General features: G+C 47.2%; 1 protein-coding gene across 2 annotated transcripts; it reads left to right on the forward strand.

Annotated features, from left to right (window-relative positions):
* Nucleotides 1–6,323: 6,323 nt before the first annotated feature.
* LOC311144104 (ADP-ribose pyrophosphatase, mitochondrial-like) lies at nucleotides 6,324–21,243 on the forward strand. 2 transcript variants are annotated; one of them, XM_084180076.1, is made up of 8 exons: nucleotides 6,324–6,742; nucleotides 6,919–7,203; nucleotides 7,329–7,418; nucleotides 18,629–18,715; nucleotides 19,360–19,471; nucleotides 19,746–19,892; nucleotides 20,011–20,095; nucleotides 20,335–21,243. In XM_084180076.1, exons 2-8 carry the CDS (start codon nucleotides 7,022–7,024, stop codon nucleotides 20,478–20,480), a joined length of 849 nt encoding a protein of 282 aa, XP_084036202.1. In that variant the 5' UTR covers nucleotides 6,324–6,742; nucleotides 6,919–7,021; the 3' UTR covers nucleotides 20,481–21,243. The 2 variants fall into 2 exon arrangements, with proteins under 2 accessions (XP_084036202.1, XP_084036203.1); XM_084180077.1 differs by having other exon boundaries at nucleotides 6,380–6,724; nucleotides 20,335–20,577.
* The last annotated feature ends 267 nt before the right edge of the window (nucleotides 21,244–21,510 follow it).

The raw sequence follows: 21,510 nt of genomic DNA on the forward strand, positions 1-21,510 counted from the left end.
CAGATAGGGGTGGTGTAAGCAATATATGAATATAGAGGATAGGATAACCAACCAATGTTCCCTCTAAACTGCTGCGTGCGCACAGTAGTCCCGAGACCTTCTAGAGCAGTGGTCACTAACTGGTCGATCGCGATCGACTGGTCAATCTCCAAGGCATTCCTAGTCGATCACCAAACAGTTCTGTAAAAAGACTGGTCATTCAACTGAGACTGCTCTTCTCTGTGTCACGGAGGCTCTCCGCACTGCTAAACCTAACTCTCGCTCCTCTGCTCTTATCCTTCTAGACCTATCTGCTGCCTTTGATACTGTGAACCATCAGATCCTCCTCTCCACCCTCTCCGAGTTGGGCATCTCCGGCGCGGCTCACTCTTGGATTGCGTCCTACCTGTCACCAGGTGGTGAATCGCATCTCTGGCAGACATATCAGTGTGGATGTCGGATCACCACCTCAAGCTGAACCATGGCAAGACGGAGCTGCTCTTCCTCCCGGAAAAGGACTGCCCGCTCCATGATCTCGCCATCACGGTTGACAACTCCATTGTGTCCTCCTCCCAGAGTGCAAACAACCTTGGCGTGACCCTGGACAACACCCTGTCGTTCTCCGCTAACATTACATTTACATTTTAGTCATTTAGCAGACGCGCTTATCCAGAGCGACTTACAGTTAGTGAGTGCATACATTATTATTATATATATATTTTTTTTCATACTGGCCCCCCGTGGGAATCAAACCCACAACCCTGGCGTTGCAAACGCCATGCTCTACCAACTGAGCTACATCCCTGCCGGCCATTCCCTCCCCTATCCTGGACGACACTGGGCCAATTGTGCGCCGCCCCATGGGTCTCCCGGTCGCGGCCGGCTACAACAGAGCCTGGATTCGAACCAGGATCTCTAGTGGCACAGCTAGCACTGCGATGCAGTGCCTTAGACCACTGCGCCAATCGGGAGACATCAAAGCGGTGACCCGATCCTGCAGGTTAATTCTCTACAATATTCGCAGACTACGACCCTACCTTACACAGAAAGCGGCACAGGTCCTAATCCAGGCACTTGTCATCTCCCGTCTGGATTACTGCAACTCGCTGTTGGCTGGGCTCCCTGCCTGTGCCATTAAACCCCTACAACTTATCCAGAACGCTGCAGCCCATCTGGTGTTCAACCTTCCCAAGTTCTCTCATGTCACCCCGCTCCTCCGCACACTCCACTGGCTTCCAGTTGAGGCTCGCATCTACTACAAGACCATGGTGCTTGCCAACGGAGCTGTGAGGGGAACAGCACCTCCTTACCTTCAGGCTCTGATCAGACCCTACACCCAAACGAGGGCACTACGTTCATCCACCTCTGGCCTGCTAGCCACCTCTACGGAAGCACAGTTCCCGCTCAGCCCAGTCAAAGCTATTCGCTGCTCTGGCACGCCAATGGTGGAACAAGCTCCCTCACGACGCCAGGACAGCGAAGTCACTGACCACCTTCCGGAGACACTTGAAACCCTACCTCTTTAAGGAAAACCTGGAATAGTATAAAAGTAATCCTTCTACCCCCCCTCCCCCCCAAATAATAATAATAATAAAAATAATTTTAAAAAGTGGTTGTCCCACTGGCTATCATAAATTGAATGCACCAATTTGTAAGTCGCTCTGGATAAGAGCGTCTGCTAAATGATGTAAATGTTACGCAGCACTGTCAACATTTACATTTAAGTCATTTAGCAGTCGCTCTTATCCAGAGCGACTTACAGTTAGTGCATACATGTTTTGTTTTTTTCGTTTTAAATCATATTTTTATATTTTATAATTTTTTTTCCATACCCCCCTTGGGAATCGAACCCACAACCCTGGCGTTGCAAACGCCATGCTCTACAAACTGAGCTACATCCCCTGCTGGCCATTCCCTCCCCTACCCTAGATGACGCTGGGCCAATTGTGCGCCGCCCCATGGGTCTCCCGGTCACGGCCGGCTACGACAGAGCCTGGATTCGAACCAGGATCTCTAGTGGCACAGCTAGCAGTGCGATGCAGTGCCTTAGACCACTGCGCCACTCGGAACACTTTGTATTCAACACTTTCATAAGCCATAAAATATGAGTTCTTCCTATTTTCACTCAGCGCTAAACAAGTACTGCAGAAGTAATAAATGAGTAGGAAAGTGTATCTATAGGCTTGCGTTGTTGTTATTATTAGCGACTTGGGTCTTTTTTAATATCGAGGAATATTTCACTTTCTCTGTTCATAGGAGTAACAACATGAATTTGTGCATGAGGCAGAAATAATGTGGTGTGACTCGAGTTTTGCCATCATCTGGAAGACGGTGTCCCTTTTTGGTAAGGGAGAGCGGAGGGATGTTGAGAGGCGGACCCTCAGTCTGCTGCTCTCTCCCTCCGCTGAGACTGACCATCAGATGCAGGCACCATCAGCCCAATAAAATAAAAAGCTAATTATTTAAATGTATGCTGATGCTCACTCAGCTGTGTTCAACAGTAATACACCAACGGATCTGTTACCGGTGTGATCATATAGACTAACTCAAATTTTGAAATGCCCCAAACAACAATGTATTGGCAGGGCAATTCAAGCAAAGCCAATATGCGGTGATAATGTATTGGGCCTATAGCTTACTGCACAAACCTCATTGCTACAGTACTGTTTTTAATTGGTTAATGTTGCATAGGCTTACGTTTTTTAAGTAATGTTACAAAAAAATATGAGCGGTAGATCTCAGCTTGCATTTTGACTCAAAGTGATCTTGACTCAGAAAAGGTTGGTGACCACTGTTCTACAGTTTTCCCTGTTAACACAATCAACGTTTCCCTTTACTGTGGCAATTGTGATCAAATCAACGCAATATTAGCCACTTTCAATGCAACATACCCGAAACAAAATGAACTATACAAGAGATTTTGTTGTAGGCAGAACGCATCGGAGTAGGATTCTATTGCATTGACATGCACTACTCAGCCCTTACTCTACACAGACCAGTGTGGCATAAACAATCAGAGCTGCAGTAGGCCTATATGCAAATAGACCATTGCCATATATGGATCTGTGCCATTTACTTTGAAGTGGACTGTGTTTACAGCATGAGTGGTCGTGAGTAGATACACTTGTTTTGAGATCAAAGCGAGAGCTGCATTTAGCCATGTGTGCACATTTTGTTCATATCCTTTGCTAGTTAGTGAGTTATTAGCCCAGTTATACATTATTTGTAGTCAGTAATAGGGGAGTGATTGCTTCCTACACAAGCACAAAACATATATATTTCTAGACATCTTTGAAAAGTGAGTCAGGTAAATAGCTATTTTTTGTCTTAAAGGGGCAGTGTTGTATTTTGAGACAGGCTTGAATAAGCTAAGTAGCCAATAGGCAGAGGGTAGCATAATTTGTCTGATCCTCTGTAATAATGGTATGGGAATAATAATGCTTTTTATTTTGTAAAGTGTTTTCTTGCATCAAACAAGAAAACAACATTTTCAGTCACCTCCTTGTCTGAAGAACAAGTAGATAAACAGGTTTATGGCAAGCCCTGCATGTTTTTTTTCAAAAGTCTCATGGAATGTAGGCCTACATTGAACACCACACATTGGCTGCTAAAACAGCTATTTCCATGTTCAAATGTTATGGGATGCATTTTCTCCATTGTTTTTTATGGTAGGCTACTCTGGTAGGCCTACACTATGATCAAATAGCCACAGTAGCCTACATGGCCACTGTTAAAACTGTAACTTAAAGTGGGTACAGCCTCAGTGTTCACAGTAAACACGCGCTGGAAGTTCCATAGAATTTTCACAATGTTAAGTTTGCGCTCAGCAGACCTGCAATTTGCTCAGTGCCCCAAAAAAATTGAGGGAACATTGTTAGCAACCACATTGCTTAGGTAGGAATGTCTGTCACAAGTGCTTGGGAGGGAGGGTCATGGCTAGAAGCTTTTGTTAACATCAGATTTGACTTTTCGTAGCAGGTTAGGAGAATTTATGCAGTATGTTAGGAGAATTAACATAGCAGGATAGGAAAATTATGTTAAGGTTAGGAAAAGGGTTAGGGTTAGCTAAAATGCAAAAAATCTACTTTTGACATTAATTTGACAAAAGCTGGATCCCTTCTAGTCATGACCAGGAGGGAGGGTAGGGGACTAAGCAGGGTATAATTTGGGATCAAAACAAAGATTTTTATAACTAACCCAAGATAAATCACTGAGGTATAATATTAACGGTCGCTTCCACTGGGTCGTTTCCAATGGGAGCAAATTAATCATAGTGGGCAGAACAAGCAAGGAGGTGAGCAGAGCCAAGCACAGCTAGCGAGATCCTATTGGCGCGTTCTAGCATGCATTGCATATTTTCAAAGATGTAACCATTCCCAGTTTGTCCTTTACCCAGCCCGACACAATGTATGGGTCGGCCAAAAAGCATGAATCCACTCTTTCCAAAAATCATCTCTGGTAGGATTTTCAGGGCAAACATCGGAAGTCTCCACTGAAAGTCTCCACTACACCTGTCAGTGCAAGTAGGCCCTGTTCATCCTGGACTGGCTCAACCTCAGAGCGCTCACCACTGCCATCAGACTCCATTCACCAATCACTGCACCTGTACACAGCCCATCTGAAATTAGCCCGCCCAACTACCTCATCCCCATATTGTTATTTATTTTGCTCATTTGCACCCCAGTATCTCTATTTGCACATCATCTCTTGCACATCTATCATTCCAGTGTTAATACTAATTGTAATTATTTTGCACTATAGCCTATTTATTGCCTTTCCTCCATAACTTGCTACATTTGCACACACTGTATATATATTTTTCTGTTGTATTTTTGAATATATGTTTTGTTTTACCCCATATGTAACTCTTGTGTTGTTGTTTTTATCGCACTGCTTTGCTTTATCTTGGCCAGGTCGCAGTTGTAAATGAGAACTTGTTCTCAACTGGCTTACCTGGTTAAATAAAGGTTAAATAAAAAATTAAATAAAAGACTCCATTTAGAGATCATCTAGGTTTTCAAGAGAGTATGAAGACCTATAAGTAAGATTACTTTGTTTGAAATCAGGAGATGTAGGTATATACACCTTGAACGAAGATGTATACTCAGGAGACTAATCTCTGATCTTAACAGCGCCATTCTTACGCTTTCACGTCATCGCACCTCCTCCGTCCGTCTCGTGTTCCTTTTCTTTCCTCAAATCTGTATCCCGCCAAAGATTATGGATATACTGACAAGATACATGTCTCTCCACCCTAACAACGAGAGTCATTGTCCACAAAGCGGCACAGCGGGCTGTCTAGCTATCCTTTCTTTGGTTTGGTGGATACATCTAATTATTATAATCCTTTTTTGAATATTTGATGAGGGTTGTTGACGTCAACCGCCTGTATTCAATGGAGAGAGATGCTATGCTACTAGCCTCATGCCATGAATATGCATAGCCATCTTGAGACAACTCCAATATAAAGTGTTTTTTTCTAAAAGTTGCCGGGATGTCACATGTCCTACTTATATCAGTACACTTGTAACAACTTAAGCATTACGAAACTTCTATTCGATCAAATAAACCTCACATAGCAAATAAAGACATACATTTTTTGGGGGACCAAATTCGACACTCATTGACCTCCATACAAAAACTATTTGCTTGGTGTACGAAACAATGGAAAAACGCCACCTGCTGGAGGGAGACAGATTTTCCGCCGAGTTGGGCCGCTCTCTATCTCTTACTCTCTGATCCCGCGCTCGTGTCTACACCAAGTGGAAACGCTAACCGGATGCTTCAGATTTATACATCCGGTGAAATATCTGGCTCATTGTTCTATTTGTGATCAAAGACTGGGCGCTGACGTCATGACGACATGCGGAAGCAGAAACAAACGTTGAAACCAAAGACAGTACAGTCACAGAAAGAACAATGAGCCAGATATTTCACCAGACGTTTAGGTGTGAAGCATCCGGGTGGCGTTTCCACTCACTACCAAATATGGTGATGAGCGGAAGCCCAGTGGCCGGCAGTGGGAGAAGATGGAACGAGATGGATTTTGGCAGACGTTATGCTAATTTTCACATCGATGAAACATTTGATTTCAATACAGTTTTCTGTTCCCCAAACTACAATCTGCTACGAACAGAGTGGACTAAGTTTTGTAGATTTTACCCTTTACCAAAGTTTTAAAAATTGCGTTGTTTAGAAGGAGTGCAAGGGCGAATTGAGTTATTGCACACACGCACTTCATAGAGTAGATGTTCCCTAACAGAAATATGCTAATGATGCTAGAACGCGCCAATAGGATTTCGCTAGCTCGTGCTTGGCTCTGCCCCCCTCCTTGCTTGTTCTGCCCACTATGACTCATGTGTTCCAATTGGAAACGACAGGCCGTGGTCTATCTGGGGTTAGTTAGACAAATATTTGGTACAGTGGGTTGAAACGGAATGAAACATCGAATCATATGAGCAAAGGCAGCTTCCAAATTATTTCTGATTGCGCCGTCCGCAACAACACTGAAATATTCCTATACGATTCGGTGTGCTCCTTTTTTTTAAAGCATAGCAGCGGGCTTTGACTGTATTTCCTGCTTAATGCAGCATTATCAGTGTGTATACAGGACTGTATTGTGTTGACTGACTGGTTATGATACGAGTGTGACGAAACTGGGTTGGGTTGGAAACAGGGTTGGGCCGATTCGAATAGCACTTACCCTTTTAGGATTTCCATATTGCCTCTGCACCTCAGGAATCAGGTATGGAATCATTCTGAAGTAAGTATGATAATTCTATTCGTATCATTAGGTATCTGTTCTTTTCACCTTCTGTAGACTACTATTGCCTTGTTGTCTGCATTGTAGCTACCCTCTGTTTTATGTTATTATTGTCATACATTGCTAAGGTTACTTCAAATGTTACTTTTAGATATTAAATCTCTCTCCCTCCCCAGGCCTCCCACCTCATGCCCTCCTGACCAGTTTTCTGCCAGAGTTAGTAAAAGCCTCAGTACCAGTGCCTATAGTCTGTGTGTGCTACCGCCCAGTGTCTTCACCATGCCCTCCTCGGCCCCTCACAGCAAGGCCAGATGCCCAAAGTACCCAGGCTCAGAGACACAGCGGTTCCCAGTGCCTGATGACAAAGTGGACTGGAAGACCGACTGGCCCCAGTACAGCCCAGTGAGCTACACTGCCAGGTCTGTGCTCATCAAGCCTGAATGGGCCGATCAGGACATCGGGTGAGTGAGCGAGAGAGAGGGTTACAAATCAATTTTGTCATCTGTTTTACTGACATGTGGTTATAACTGATTAGTTGATTATTAATGATTGTTAAGTATTATTAAAATGTTGTATTATTTCACAGGTCTTTCTCCCCGCGGTTTAACGCTCTGGATGGCAATGTGGACAGGCGGAGTCACGAGGGAGACTACAGAGTGGAGCAGGGCATGCCACTGTGAGCCTTCATCCAACACAGTTCTACAATGGTGACCCTCAGCAAGATGACATCAAAATACACAACTTCCTACTTACAGACAACATCAACAGCATTCAAATATGGCAAGGATGCCATTATTGGCTCAAATTGTGGAAATCCCCAAGAAAATCAGTCCGTGCAGATTTGAATTCTGTTGATGCTGATGTAATCTTGCTGAGTGTATCTTTAAAATCTTCAACATAATGCCTACTTGACTTGTAAACATGAGCTGTCAGAAGCAGCTGTGGCAAATGTATGACCCTATTCAATCATTGACTAGCCAATGATAAGCTAGCATTCTGCAGCATGTTACTAAGTAGTGTTTTGCTACGGAGTTCTACATGTACAGTCGTGGTGAAATGTTTTGAGAATGACACAAATATTGGTCTTCACAAAGTTTGCTGCTTCAGTGTTTTTAGATATTTTTGTCAGATGTTACTATGGTATACTGAAGTATAATTACAAGCATTCCATAAGTGTCAAAGGCTTTTATTGACAATTACAATAAGTTTATGCAAAGAGTCAATATTTGCATTGTTGACCCTTCTTTTTCAAGACCTCTGCAATCCGCCCTGGCATGCTGTCAATTAACTTCTGGGCCACATCCTGACTGATGGCAGCCCATTCTTGCATAATGTCAGGTGCGATGTGTATGCGGCGAGTGAAGTCAATCGCAGGACACAGAGATACTAGCAGACTTACTTTACTAAATGTAAAGAGCAAAACAAAACCTCCGAAACAGGAGGGAAAAACACCAAATGTCACGCCCTGGCTCTGGGGACTCTTATATGTTGAGCCAGGGTGTGGAGTTTCTATGTGTTATTTTCTATGTTGTGTTCTAGTTCGTGTTTTCTATGTTGGCCAGGGTGGTTCCCAATCAGAGGCAGCTGATTCTCGTTGTCTCTGATTGGGAACCATACTTAGGCAGCCTGTTGGCACTTTTGTTTTGGGGGATCTTGATCCGTATAGGTTTGTGTTATTAACCTAGGACTTCACGTATCGTTTGGTTTGTTGTTTTTGTTCGTGTGAGTACGTTCAATAAAATATGTCCGCCTGTCGTTTGGTGTCTAGGTTCGGTACTTTGTGTACTTAGTGTATTTTACGCATTGCGCGTATTAGTTCGCCTCCGGTGTTTTTGAGGCCATTTACTTTGTATTTGTTCATGAGTCTCAGTAAAGTCGTGTTGACTTATCCTCTGTGTCCTGCGCCTGACTTCACCACCGCATCCACATCAACAACGTGACAGAAGATCCCACCTCGACTGGATCAAGCAGCGTGACGAGGAGAGAGGATGGACCTGGGAGGAGATGAGTGAGAGTCTGGCAAGAGGGATGGAGGCCATGAGCACGGGGGAGAGACAAGGCCAAAACATTTTTAGGGGGGGGCTCACACCGTGGACGCCGAGGCAGCGGGAGGCCGCGATAGAGCGGTTCGGCAGGTTTGCAGAGGAGGCCGCCAGGTTACGGGGGCCACTGGTCACGAGGGAGAAGGAGAGTGTAGAGGCACGGCGAGAGGTACTGGGGTGTGTTACCAGTCCGGTCCGGCCCGTTCCTGATCCCCGCACAAGGCCAGTGGTGTGTGTTCCCAGTACGGTCCGGCCTGTTCCTGTCCCTCGCACCAAGCCTGTGGTGCGCGTCGCCAGCCCGGTTCGGCCTGTTCCTGCTCCCCGCACCAAGCCTGTGGTGCGCGTCGCCAGCCCGGTCCGGCCTGTTCCTGCTCCCCGCACCAAGCCAGTGGTGCGCGTCGCCAGCCCGGTCCGGCCTGTTCCTGCTCCCCGCACCAAGCCAGTGGTGCGTGTCGCCAGCCCGGTCAGGCCTGTTCCTGCTCCCCGCACCAAGCCAGTTGTGCGCGTCGACAGCCCGGTCCGGCCTGTTCCTGCTCCCCGCACCAAGACAGTGGTGCGCGTCGTCAGCCCGGTCCGGCCTGTTCCTGCTCCCCGCACCAAGCCAGTGGTGCGCGTCGTCAGCCCGGTCCGGCCCGTTCCTGCTCCCCGCACCAAGCCAGTGGTGCGCGTCGTCAGCCCGGTCCGGCCCGTTCCTGCTCCCCGCACCAAGCCAGTGGTGCGCGTCGCCAGCCCGGTCCGGCCTGTTCCTACTCCCCGCACCAAGCCAGTGGTGCGCGTCGTCAGTCCGGCACAGCCCGTGCCTGCTCCACCGGTGTCCAGTCCAGCTCCGGCCAGCGGGACCAGACCAGGGGCGCTACGGGGGGGTAGCGAGAGAGTGGTGGTCACGCCCGGAGCCGGATCCGCCTCCGAGGCGGAATGCCCACCCAGCCCCTCCCCTGTTGGGTTTGGTTGGCGCGGTCGCAGTCCGCGCCTTTGGGGGGGGGGTACTGTCACGCCCTGGCTCTGGGGACTCTTATATGTTGAGCCAGGGTGTGGAGTTTCTATGTGTTATTTTCGTGTTTTCTATGTTGGCCAGGGTGGTTCCCAATCAGAGGCAGCTGATTCTCGTTGTCTCTGATTGGGAACCATACTTAGGCAGCCTGTTGGCACTTTTGTTTTGGGGGATCTTGATCCGTATAGGTTTGTGTTATTAACCTAGGACTTCACGTATCGTTTGGTTTGTTGTTTTTGTTCGTGTGAGTACGTTCAATAAAATATGTACGCCTATCACGCTGCGCCTTGGTCCGCTTCACATAACGATCGTGACACCATACAAGATATGAAATACAGCAATGCCGATACCGCCTAGACAACAAAACAATAACACACAAATACCAAACGTGAGACAAGGGTAATTATAGGATATACAATCAAACATAATAGACAACAGGTGTAACTACTCAAGACAAAACAAGACAAACAACGAAACATCGATCGGCAGTAGCTAGTACTCCGGGGACGACGAACGCCGAAGCCTGCCCGAGCAAGGAGGAGGAGCAGCCTTGGCAGAATCCGTGACAGTACCCCCCCTTGACGTGCGGCTCCAGCCGTGCGCCGACCCCGGCCTCGGGGACGGCCAGGAGGACGCGGAGCAGGGCGAGTCGGATGACTCCGGTGGAACTCCGTCAAGAGGAAGGGATCTAGGATGTCCCTCCTAGGGACCCAGCACCGTTCCTCCGGACCGTACCCCTCCCACTCCACGAGATACTGCAGACCCCCCATCCGACGTCTCGAATCCACGATGGACCGGACTGAGTACGCAGGAGCCCCCTCGATGTCCAGTGGGGGCGGAGGAGCCTCTCGTATCTCATTCTTCTGGAGTGGACCAGCTACCACCGGCCTGAGGAGAGACACATGGAACGAGGGGTTAATGCGGTAATTTATGGGCAGTTGTAACCTATAACATACCTCGTTCAATCTCCTCAGGACTTTAAATGGCCCCACAAACCTCCAACCCAGCTTCCGGCAGGGCAGGCGAAGGGGCAGGTTTCGAGTCGAGAGCCAGACTCGATCTCCAGGTGCATAAACTGGACCCTCACTGCGGTGGCGATCGGCGCTCGCCTTATGCCTACTGATAGCCCGCTGCAGATGGACATGCGCAGCGTTCCATGTCTCCTCCGAGCGCCGAAACCAGTCATCCACCGCAGGAGCCTCGATCTGGCTCTGATGCCAGGGTGCCAGGACCGGCTGATACCCCAACACACACTGAAAAGGAGTAAGATTAGTGGAGGAGTGGTGAAGTGAGTTTTGGGCTATCTCTGCCCAGGGGATATACCCCGACCACTCCTCCTGCCGGCCCTGGCAATAGGACCTCAGAAACCTACCCACATCCTGGTTTACTCTCTCCACCTGCCCATTACTCTCAGGGTGAAAACCCGAGGTAAGGCTAATCGAGACCCCCAAACGTTCCATAAACGCCCTCCAGACTCTAGAGGTGAACTGGGGACCCGATCAGACACTATATCCTCAGGCACCCCGTAGTGCCGGAAGACGTGTGTAAACAGGGCCTCAGCAGTTTGTAGGGCAGTAGGGAGACCTGGCATTGGAATGAGACGGCAGGCCTTAGAAAACCAATCCACAACGACCAAAATCGTGGTATTCCCCTGGGAGGGGGAAAGTCCGTGACAAAGTCCACCGATAGGTGAGACCACGGCCGTTGTGGAACGGGTAGGGGTTGTAACCTCCCCCTGGGCAGGTGTCTAGGTGCCTTACACTGGGCACACACCGAGCAGGAGGAAACATAAACCCTCACGTCCTTGGCTAAGGTTGGCCACCAGTACTTCTCACTAAGGCAGTGCACTGTCCGACCAATACCAGGGTGACCAGAGGAGGGTGACGTGTGAGCCCAATATATCAGTCGATCACGGATTTCGAGCGGCACGTACTTCCGCCCCTCTGGACACTCAGGAGGAGTAGGGTCTGTACGTAACGCCCGCTCGATCTCCGCATCGACCTCTCACACCACCGGTGCCACCAGACAAGACTCCGGAAGTATGGGAGTGGGCTCAATGGACCTCTCCTCTGTGTCATATTGCCGGGACAGGGCGTCTGCCTTCACGTTCTGTGACCCTGGTATATACGTGAGCTTAAATACAAACCGGGCAAGAAACATGGCCCACCTAGCCTGACGAGGGTTCAGTCTCCTCGCTGCCCGGATGTACTCCAGGTTACGATGGTCAGTCAGAATGAGGAAAGGGTGTTTAGCCCCCTCAAGCCAATGCCTCCACAACTTTAGGGCTTGAACCACCGCTAGCAGCTCCCTGTCCCCCACGTCATAATTACGTTCCGCCGGACTGAGCTTCTTAGAATAAAAGGCACAGGGACGGAGTTTAGGAGGCGTGCCCGAGCGTTGAGACAGTACAGCACCAATCCCCGCCTCGGACACGTCCACCTCCACTTGGAACGCCAAAGAGGGGTCCGGATGTGCCAGCACCGGAACCGAGGTGAACAGGTCCTTCAGATGTCTAAACCCTCTGTCCGCCTCAGCCGACCACTGCAAACGCACCGGGCCCCCCTTTAGCAGGGAGGTGATGGGAGCTGCTACCTGTCCAAAACCCCGGATAAACCTCCGGTAGTAATTGGCAAAACCCAAAAACCGCTGCACCTCCTTCACCGTGGTGGGAGTCTGTTACGCACGGCTGAAACGCGGTCAATCTCCATCTCCACCCCTGACGCGGACAACCGATGTCCCAGGAAGGAGATGGACTCCTGGAAAAACAGGCATTTCTCCGCCTTCACATACAAGTCATGCTCCAACAGCCTACCCAACACCTGACGCACCAGGGACACATGCTCGGCTCGTGTAGCGGAGTATATTAGAATGTCATCAATATACACCACTACACCCTGTCCATGCAAATCCCTGAAAAACTTGTCCACAAATGATTGGAAGACTGAAGGAGCATTCATTAACCCGTAGGGCATGACGAGATACTCATAGTGACCCGAGGTGGTACTAAATGCTGTTTTCCATTCATCTCCCTCCCTAATGCGTACCAGGTTGTAAGCGCTCCTGAGATCCAATTTTGTGAAGAATCGCGCCCCGTGTAATAACTCCGTCATACTCGCAATCAGAGGGAGAGGATAACTGTATGTAATGGTAATCTGATTGAGACCACGGTAATCAATACACGGGCGCAAACCCCCATCCTTCTTCTTCACAAAAAAGAAACTCGAGGACGCAGGAGAAGTGGAGGGCCGTATGTATCCCTGTCCCAGAGATTCGGTGACGTATGTCTCCATAGCCGCCGTCTCCTCTTGAGACAGAGGATACACATGACTACGCGGAAGTGCAGCGCCTGCCTGGAGGTCTATTGCACAACCCCCCTGTCTATGAGGTGGTAATTGAGTCGCCCTCTTCTTACTGAAGACGAGTGCCAAATCTATATACTCAGGAGGAATGTGCAGTGCAGGCATTTGGTTCGGACATTCCACCGTTGTTGCCCCTACGGAAACACCTATACACCGCCCGACACACTGATCAGACCATTCCCTGAGAGCCCTCTGTTGCCATGAAATGTTGGGGTCATGAGATATTAACCAGGGAAGCCCCAACACCACGGGAAACGCAGGAGAGTCAATCAAATACAACTGTATACTCTCCTCATGACCCCCCTGCGTCTTCATCTTAAGTGGCGCTGTGACCTCCCTAATCAATCCCGACCCCAAAGGGCGGCTGTCTAGGGCATGGATAGGGAAGGGCACATCAACTGGTATGAGGGGAATCCCTAACTTATAACAGAAACTGCGATCAATAAAATTCCCAGCTGCGCCTGAATCGACTAGCGCCTTATGCTGGGAGTGAGAAGAAACCTCGGGGAACACAACTTGGATACACATGTGGACAACAGAGAGCTCTGGGTGAGTTGGGCGCTTACTCACCTGGAATGACTCATCATTGCGTGGCCTGCTGCCTCGATCCCTAGGAGACCCTCCCCAGCACCGAACCGCAGTGTGTCCTCTGCGGCCACAGTTGGTGCAGGGGACGGCCTCTCTCCTGGTCTCTCTCCTCCTCTCTCTAGCACCAGCACCCCCGAGCTCCATAGGGCTCGGCTCGGAGGTGCTGGGGGATGGAATGGACGGCCCCAGCTCCGGACGTCCGCGGGTAGCCAACAGGGTATCCAGACGAATCGACATGTCCACCAGCTGATCGAAGCTTAGGTTGGTGTCCCTGCAGGCCAACTCTCGGCGAACGTCCTCCCGTAGGCTGCACCTATAGTGGTCGTTGAGGGCCCTCTCATTCCATCCCGCATTGGCCGCCAGAGTCCGGAAATCCAGTGCGAATTCCTGCGCGCTCCTCTTCCCCTGTCTGAGGTGGAACAGACGCTCCCCCGCCGCTTTCCCCTCTGGGGGGATGATCGAAAACCGCCCTGAAGCGGCGTGGGAACTCTGCATAACTGACTGTAGCGGCGTCTATTCCCCTCCATTCGGCGTTGGCCCACTCCAGTGCCTTGCCGGACAGACAGGAGATGAGGGCGGAAACGCTCTCGTATCCCGAGGGCGCCGGGTGAATGGTTGCCAGGTAGAGTTCTACTTGGAGCAGGAAACCCTGACACCCGGCCGCGGTGCCATCATAAGCCCTCGGGAGCGAGAGCCGAATCCCACTGGACTCCGGAGATGGAACGATGGGTATGGCTGAGGGTGGTGGTATTGTTGGAGGAGGTGTGGGCAAACCTCCTCTCTCCCATCGGCTCAAGGTGTTCATAACATCTTGCATGGCGGTGCCCAGTTTCTGGATCATGGCGTCTTGGTTGCTTACGCGCTCCTCCAATGATCCCGTTGGCACCGCTGATCCTGCTGACTCCATGGTGTGGTGTGTTATTCTGTCAGGTGCGATGTGTATGCGGCGAGTGAAGTCAATCGCAGGACACAGAGATACTAGCAGACTTACTTTACTAAATATAAAGAGCAAAACAAAACCTCCGAAACAGGAGGGAAAAACACCGGGGACGACGAACGCCGAAGCCTGCCCGAGCAAGGAGGAGGAGCAGCCTCGGCAGAATCCGTGACACATAATCAATGCTTGGAGTTTGTCAGAATTTCTGGGGTTTTGTTTGTCCACCCGCCTCTTGAGGATTGACCACAAGTTCTCAATGGGATTAAGGTCTGGGGAGTTTCCTGTCCATGGACCCAACATTTCGATGTTTTGTTCCCCGAGCCACTTAGTTATCACTTTTGCCTTACGGCAAGGTGCTCTATCATGCTGGAAAAGGCATTGTTCGTCACCAAACTGTTCTTGGATGGTTGGGAGAAGTTGCTCTCAGAGTTTTTTCCAGATGCCCCAAACAATCGGAAAGGGGATTCATCAGAGAAAATGACTTTACCCCAGTCCTCAGCAGTCCAATCCCTGTCCCTGATGTTTTTCCTGGAGAGAAGTGGCTTCCTCGCTGCCCTTCTTGACACCAGTCCATCCTCCAAAAGTCTTCGCCTCACTGTGCGTGCAGATGCACTCACACCTGCCTGCTGCCATTCCTAGGCAAGCTCTGCACTGGTGGTGCCCCGATCCCGCAGCTGAATCAACTTTAGGAGACGGTCCTGGCGCTTGCTTGACTTTCTTGGGCGCCCTGAAGCGTTCTTCACAACAATTGAACCTCTCTCCTTGAAGTTCTTGATGATCCGATAAATGGTTGATTTAGGTGCAATCTTACTAGCAGCAATATCCTTGCCTGTGAAGCCCTTTTTGTGCAAAGCAATGATGACGGCACGTGTTTCCTTGCAGGTAACCATGGTTAACAGAGGAATTAACAATGATTTCAAGCACCACCCTCCTTTTAAAGCTTCCAGTCTGTTATTCTAACTCAATCAGCATGACAGAGTGATCTCCAGCCTTGTCCTCGTCAACACTCACCTGTGTTAACGAGAGAATCACTGACATGATGTCAGCTGGTCCTTTTGTGGCAGGGCTGAAAGCAGTGGAAAAGTTTTTTTGGGGATTAAGTTCATTTTCATGGCAAAGAGGGCCTTTGCAATTAATTGCAATTCGTCTGATCACTCTTCATAACATTCTGGAGTATATGCAAATTGTCATCATAAAAACTGAGGCAGCAGACTTTGTGAAAATTAATATTTGTGTCATTCTCAAAACCTTTGACCACGACTGTACACTACCGGTCAAAAGTTTTAGAACACCTACTTGTTCAAGGGTTTTTCTTTATTTTTATTATTTTCTACATTTTCTACATTGTAGAATAACAGTGAAGACATCAAAACTATGACATAACACATATGGAATCATGTAGTACCCAAAAAAGTGTTAAACAAATCAAAATATATTTTATATTTGAGATTCTTCAAATAGCCACCCTTTGCCTTTGCACACTCTTGGCATTCTCTCCACCAGCTTCATGAGGTAGTCACCTGGAATGCATTTCAATTAACAGGTGTGCCTTCTTAAAAGTTAATTTCTGGAATTTCTTTCCTTCTTAATGCGTTTGAGCCAATCAGTTGTGTTGTGACAAAGGTAGGGGGGGGGTATACAGAAGATAGCCCTATTTGGTAAAAGACCAAGCCTATATTATGGCAAGAACAGCTCAAGTAAGCAAAGAGAAAAGACAGTCCATCATTACTTTAAGACATGAAGGTCAATACGGAAAATTCAAGAACCAACAAGCGCTATGATGAAACTGGCTGTCATGAGGACCGCCACAGGAATGAAAGACCCAGAGTTACCTCTGCTGCAGAGGATAAGTTCATTAGAGTTACCAGCCTCAGAAATTGCAGCCCAAATAAAAGAGTTCAAGTAACAGACACATCTAAACATCAACTGTTCAGGTGAGACTGTGTGAATCAGGCCTGCATGGTCGAATTGCTGCAAAGAAACCACTACTAAAGGACACCAATAAGAAGAAGAGACTTTGCTTGAGCCAAGAAACACGAGCAATGGACATTAGACTGGTGGAAATTGGTCTGGAGTCCAAATTTGAGATTTTTGGTTCCAACCGCTGTGTCTTTGTGAGACGCGGTGTGGGTGAACGGATGATCTCTGCATGTTTATTTCCCACCGTAAAGCATGGAGGAGGAGGTGTTATGGTGTGGGCGTGCTTTGCTGGTGACACTGTCTGTGATTTATTTAGAATTCAAGGCACACTTAACCAGCATGGCTACCACAGTATTCTGCAGCGATACGCCATCCCATCTGGTTTGGGCTTAGTGGGACTACCATTTGTTTTTCAACAGGACAATAACCCAACACACCTCCAGGCTGTGTAAGGGCTATTTTACCAAGAAGGAGAGTGATGAAGTGCTGCATCAGATGACCTGGCCTCCACAATCCCCCGACCTCAACCAAATTGAGATGGTTTGGGATGAGGCGGACCGCAGAGTGAAGAAAAAGCAGCCAACAAGTGCTCAGCATATGTGGGTACTCCTTCAAGACTATTGGAAAAGCATTCCAGGTGAAGCTGGTTGTGAGGAAGATTTTTTTGTAAACTATTGGATAACCAAAGTTAATTACACACATGACAAACAAGGAGTCATAATTAAACATTGGTACATTGCTGCTGCTAGGCAAGAGCTTAGTGAATTCCTCTCACTAGGCTTGTGTTTGTGTAAAATGGGCATCTGACCTGTCATTGGGTCAAATTCTACAGTTGTCTTATGTTATCTGTGACTGGGTCCCATTATGCCTGGCGAAAACCAAACACTGCATTCCACAGTAAGAACATCATACCAAAGGTCAAGCATGGGGGTGGTGGTGTGATGGTTTGGGGATACTTTCCTGCCTCAGGACCTGGATGACTTGCCTTAATAGAAGGAACCATGAATTCCGCTCTGTATCAGAGAATTCTACAGGAGAATGTCAGACCATCCGTCTGTGAGCTGAAGCTGAAGCGCATCTGGGTCATGCAGCAAGACAATGATCCAAAACACAAAATCAAGTCTACATGAAAATTGCTAAAAAGCAACAAATTGGAAGTTTTGGAATGGCCTAGTCAAAGTCCAGACCTAATCCCAATTGAGATGTTGTGGCAGGACTTGAAACGAGCAGTTCATGCTTGAAAACCCACACGTCACTGAGTTAAAGCAGTTCTGCATGGAAGAGTGGGCCAAAATTCCTCCACAGCGACGTGAGAGACTGATCAACAACTACAGGAAGCATTTGGTTGGAGTCATTGCAGCTAAAGGTGGCACAACCAGTTATTGAGTGTAAGGGGGCAATTACTTTTTCACACAGGGGAATTGGGTGTTGCATAACTTTGTTTATGAAATAAATATGTAATTGTTGTGTTATTTGTTCACTTATGTTCCCTTTATCTAATATTAGGTTTTGGTTGAAGATCTGATAACATTCAGTATCACAAATATGCAAAAGTAGATAAAATTAGAAAGGGGGCAAATACTTTTTCATAGCACTGTATGTGTGTATGACTATATAAACGGGGAGCTAGGAGATAGAGGGGAGCTACTCTGCAGATCAACTCGGCTTTGTTGAAATTGTAAATAAAGTCAATCTTGGAAGAACTTTGATTTTAAAGAAAGTATAGTGATTATTTTCCACATCAGTTGAGAGAATGCCAAGAGTGTGCAAAGCTGTCATCAATGCATAGGGTGGCTATTTTAAGAATTTCAAATATGAAATATATTTAGATTTTCTTTAACACTTCTTTGGTTACTACATGATTCCATATCGTTTTGATGTCTTCACTATTATTCTACAATGTAGAAAATAGTAAAAATAAAGAAAAACCCTTGAATGAGTAGGTGTTCTAAAACTTTTGACCGGTAGTGTATATGACCTCATATCAATTTTAAATAATTGATTGTGTAGCAATTCATCATACGTAAGCTAACTCTTGTTCCCCTCTAGAAATCCTCGCGGCCGCACTGGTTTGACTGGGAGAGGTTTGCTGGGACGGTGGGGACCCAATCACGCAGCAGATCCCATTGTTACCAGGTAACTTTCCCACTTTATTCCATCATCTCTTAAACTATGCAACTACTTTTCAGATAACTTAACCATAACCTTCCCACAAACTCTCTTTAAAGTCAAACCAACTCCTGTGCCCAATTTGGGCCACCCCTATCCCCTAGGCAAGAGATAATTGGTGTAAGCAATATGGTATTATCCAGGGTTGGGGTCAACTGCATTTCAATTCCAGTCAATTCAGAAAGTAAACCAAATTATAAGTGTTCCTAATTGAAATGTATTGAAAATCATTTGAATTTCAGTGTACTTCCTGGATTGACTGGAATTTAAATGGAATGGCCCCAAACCCAGGCTCCACCCTGACCTTGCCCTCTGAAAGGCTATGTGGCATTCTCGCCATATTGGTTACACCCCTCTCAGAAGTGCCTATGACCCTCAAACTCAACTCTGTACCTCGAAGCCAGTTCCACTGCATTTTTTAATTGTTCCCCTCTAATGAGGGACTGATTTAGACCAGGGACACCAGGTGTGTGAAATTAATTATCAGGTAGAACAAAAAACCAGCAGGCTCCGGACCTCGTAGGGTAAGAGTTGAATACCCCTGGCCTATGGAGTTAGGGGTAGTCTCCGTAGTTGAACCTGTCTCTACTGTATGTGCCACCGCCCTACAGGTGGAAGAGAGACTCAGCTGGACAGCAAGTGTCGCACCCAGTGTCCAAACTGCCAGTTCTGCAGTTTGTGTCCATCAAGAGGAGAGATTGTGGAGAATGGGCCATCCCAGGGGTCAGTGGGATTCTTTAAACTCCTTCCTTCCTCCCTCCTCTGTCTAAACTGCTCTTCCCTCCTCTTTCTCACCTGCTACTCCCTCATCTTCCTCACCTACTCCTCCCTCCTCTTCCTCCATCCTCTTCCTCACCTGCTCCTCCTTCCTCTTTCTCACCTGCTCTGAACATCTGTGTCATCTTGGCCTTCTTGGGAGCATAGGGCATCATACATGGCTCTACACCTCACCGTATTCTTATGGATGATGACTGTGTGTGTGTATTTGTGTGTGTAGGGTATGGTAGACCCGGGGGAGCTGGTGTCCCTCACCCTGCAGCGTGAGTTCTCTGAAGAGGCTCTGAACTCCCTGGCAGCTTCCCCCCAGGACAGAGAGCGGATCCACAAGCACATCACTCAGCTGTTCAACTCGCCAGGTCTGGAGGTCAGCAGGCTATAAATAATTTATCCTCATATATTTGTTTTAATTTTGGATTCACTTGTGTAGTTGACGTAAAACACTTGTTTTCTTTCTCTCTCTCTGTCCCTCTTCTACTTCTGAGGTTTATAAGGGCTATGTAGATGACCCAAGAAATAATGACAACTCTTGGATGGAAACAGTTGCTGTCAACTTCCATGATGATACAGGTATATCAATGATTACTCTTATAATATTATAGACACTGATAAACAACAAGTTAAGGCAGTCTTATCTATGTGGAAAAAATGTTGACTAAATTCAATGAAAACAATCAAGATTTGGCTATTCTCACAGCAGGATAGCATGCAACATGTTTCCTTATCCTTTTAATTTTTCCCCATTCTGCTCTTTATTTGTACACACATTGCAGTTCTCTGAAATGTAGATTTTTGCTCTGGTTACCTAGGGAACAGTGTGAGCAAGCTCCCATTGCAAGCAGGCGATGATGCCGGGCAAGTCCACTGGATCGACCTTGACTCCATCCTATCCCTCTATGCAAGCCATTCCCATTTCTTGGAGGTGGTCGCCAAGGAGAGGCATGCTCACTGGTAACCAAGGAAACCGTGTTTGACCGAAGGACTAAGATGATTCGCACTGATGTTGGTGCAAGTTTGAGTAGAATATAATGATGGAAGTTTGAGGTAGTGTGACCTCAACAAGTGGTGACACACTGTCCTCGCGTTCAAGAGGATTGGCCCGAGCAAGGCCCTGCAGCATAATCACTATGTTTCGGCATCATGGCCTTCGTCAGGGAGTCACAAAGAAACAATGAGAGCATGTCTTATTTTTAACAAACCATGTTCCCATCAGCCCTGATTAAAGAGGGAGTGGTTACAGAGTAGTCATTGGTGGACACCACATAGTAAACAGTAAAAAGCTAAAGGTAATATACATTCTAAATATATATACTATTAAAATGCATATTAAGGTTAGAAGCATTAGAAAGGTCTAAGTAGTTATGGCCTTGAATATGGAAGGACAAAAATCTATTTCTCACCATTTCTGTAGGGTCCTAGTTTGCTATAACTACTTGGTGGTCTGTTTTTTGCCCTATTACCCTTTTCTATGTTTTATATTTATTATGTATATTACCTTTTACTTTTTACTGTTTACTATGTGGTGTCCACCAATGACTACTCTGTAACCACTCCTTCTTTAATTAGGGCTGATGGGAACATGGTTTGTTCAAAAGAAGACATGCTCTCATAGTTCCTTTGTTACTCCCTGACCAATGCCATGATTTTGAAACGCGTCTGAGTTTAACATTTGCTTCAATTGAAAATGCCATAATCAAAAATAAAGGCATTTTAAACTATATCGGTCTATTTAGTTTTTTGATGAAGCCAAGTGTTATGTAAAGACATTATTATTATACTTTTGCTTTTATTGTCTTTGCCAGGGTGAACATGGTTTTCTCCCTTATGCCTGTCTGTGTGACATAAGCCTGTCTCTATTCCCACCTTCAAAACATTTTTATGAAAAGACAATACACACCTGTGAAATGACCAACTTACTTTCTTGGCACAATGTACACTGAGTATACCAAACATTAGGAACACCCTCCTAATATTGAGCTGTGCAC

Source organism: Coregonus lavaretus (assembly GCF_964263955.1).
Source record: "Coregonus lavaretus genome assembly, chromosome: 2".
Taxonomy (NCBI): domain Eukaryota; kingdom Metazoa; phylum Chordata; class Actinopteri; order Salmoniformes; family Salmonidae; genus Coregonus; species Coregonus lavaretus.

Bases quoted from the DNA above. Each gene is read 5' to 3' on its own strand.
- LOC311144104 (XM_084180076.1), top strand. From the start codon at position 7,022: ATGCCCTCCTCGGCCCCTCACAGCAAGGCCAGATGCCCAAAGTACCCA. The intron at 7,204-7,328 runs GTGAGTGAGCGA...ATTATTTCACAG, and splicing joins TGGGCCGATCAGGACATCGG to GTCTTTCTCCCCGCGGTTTA. The intron at 20,096-20,334 runs GTATATCAATGA...CTGGTTACCTAG, and splicing joins CAACTTCCATGATGATACAG to GGAACAGTGTGAGCAAGCTC.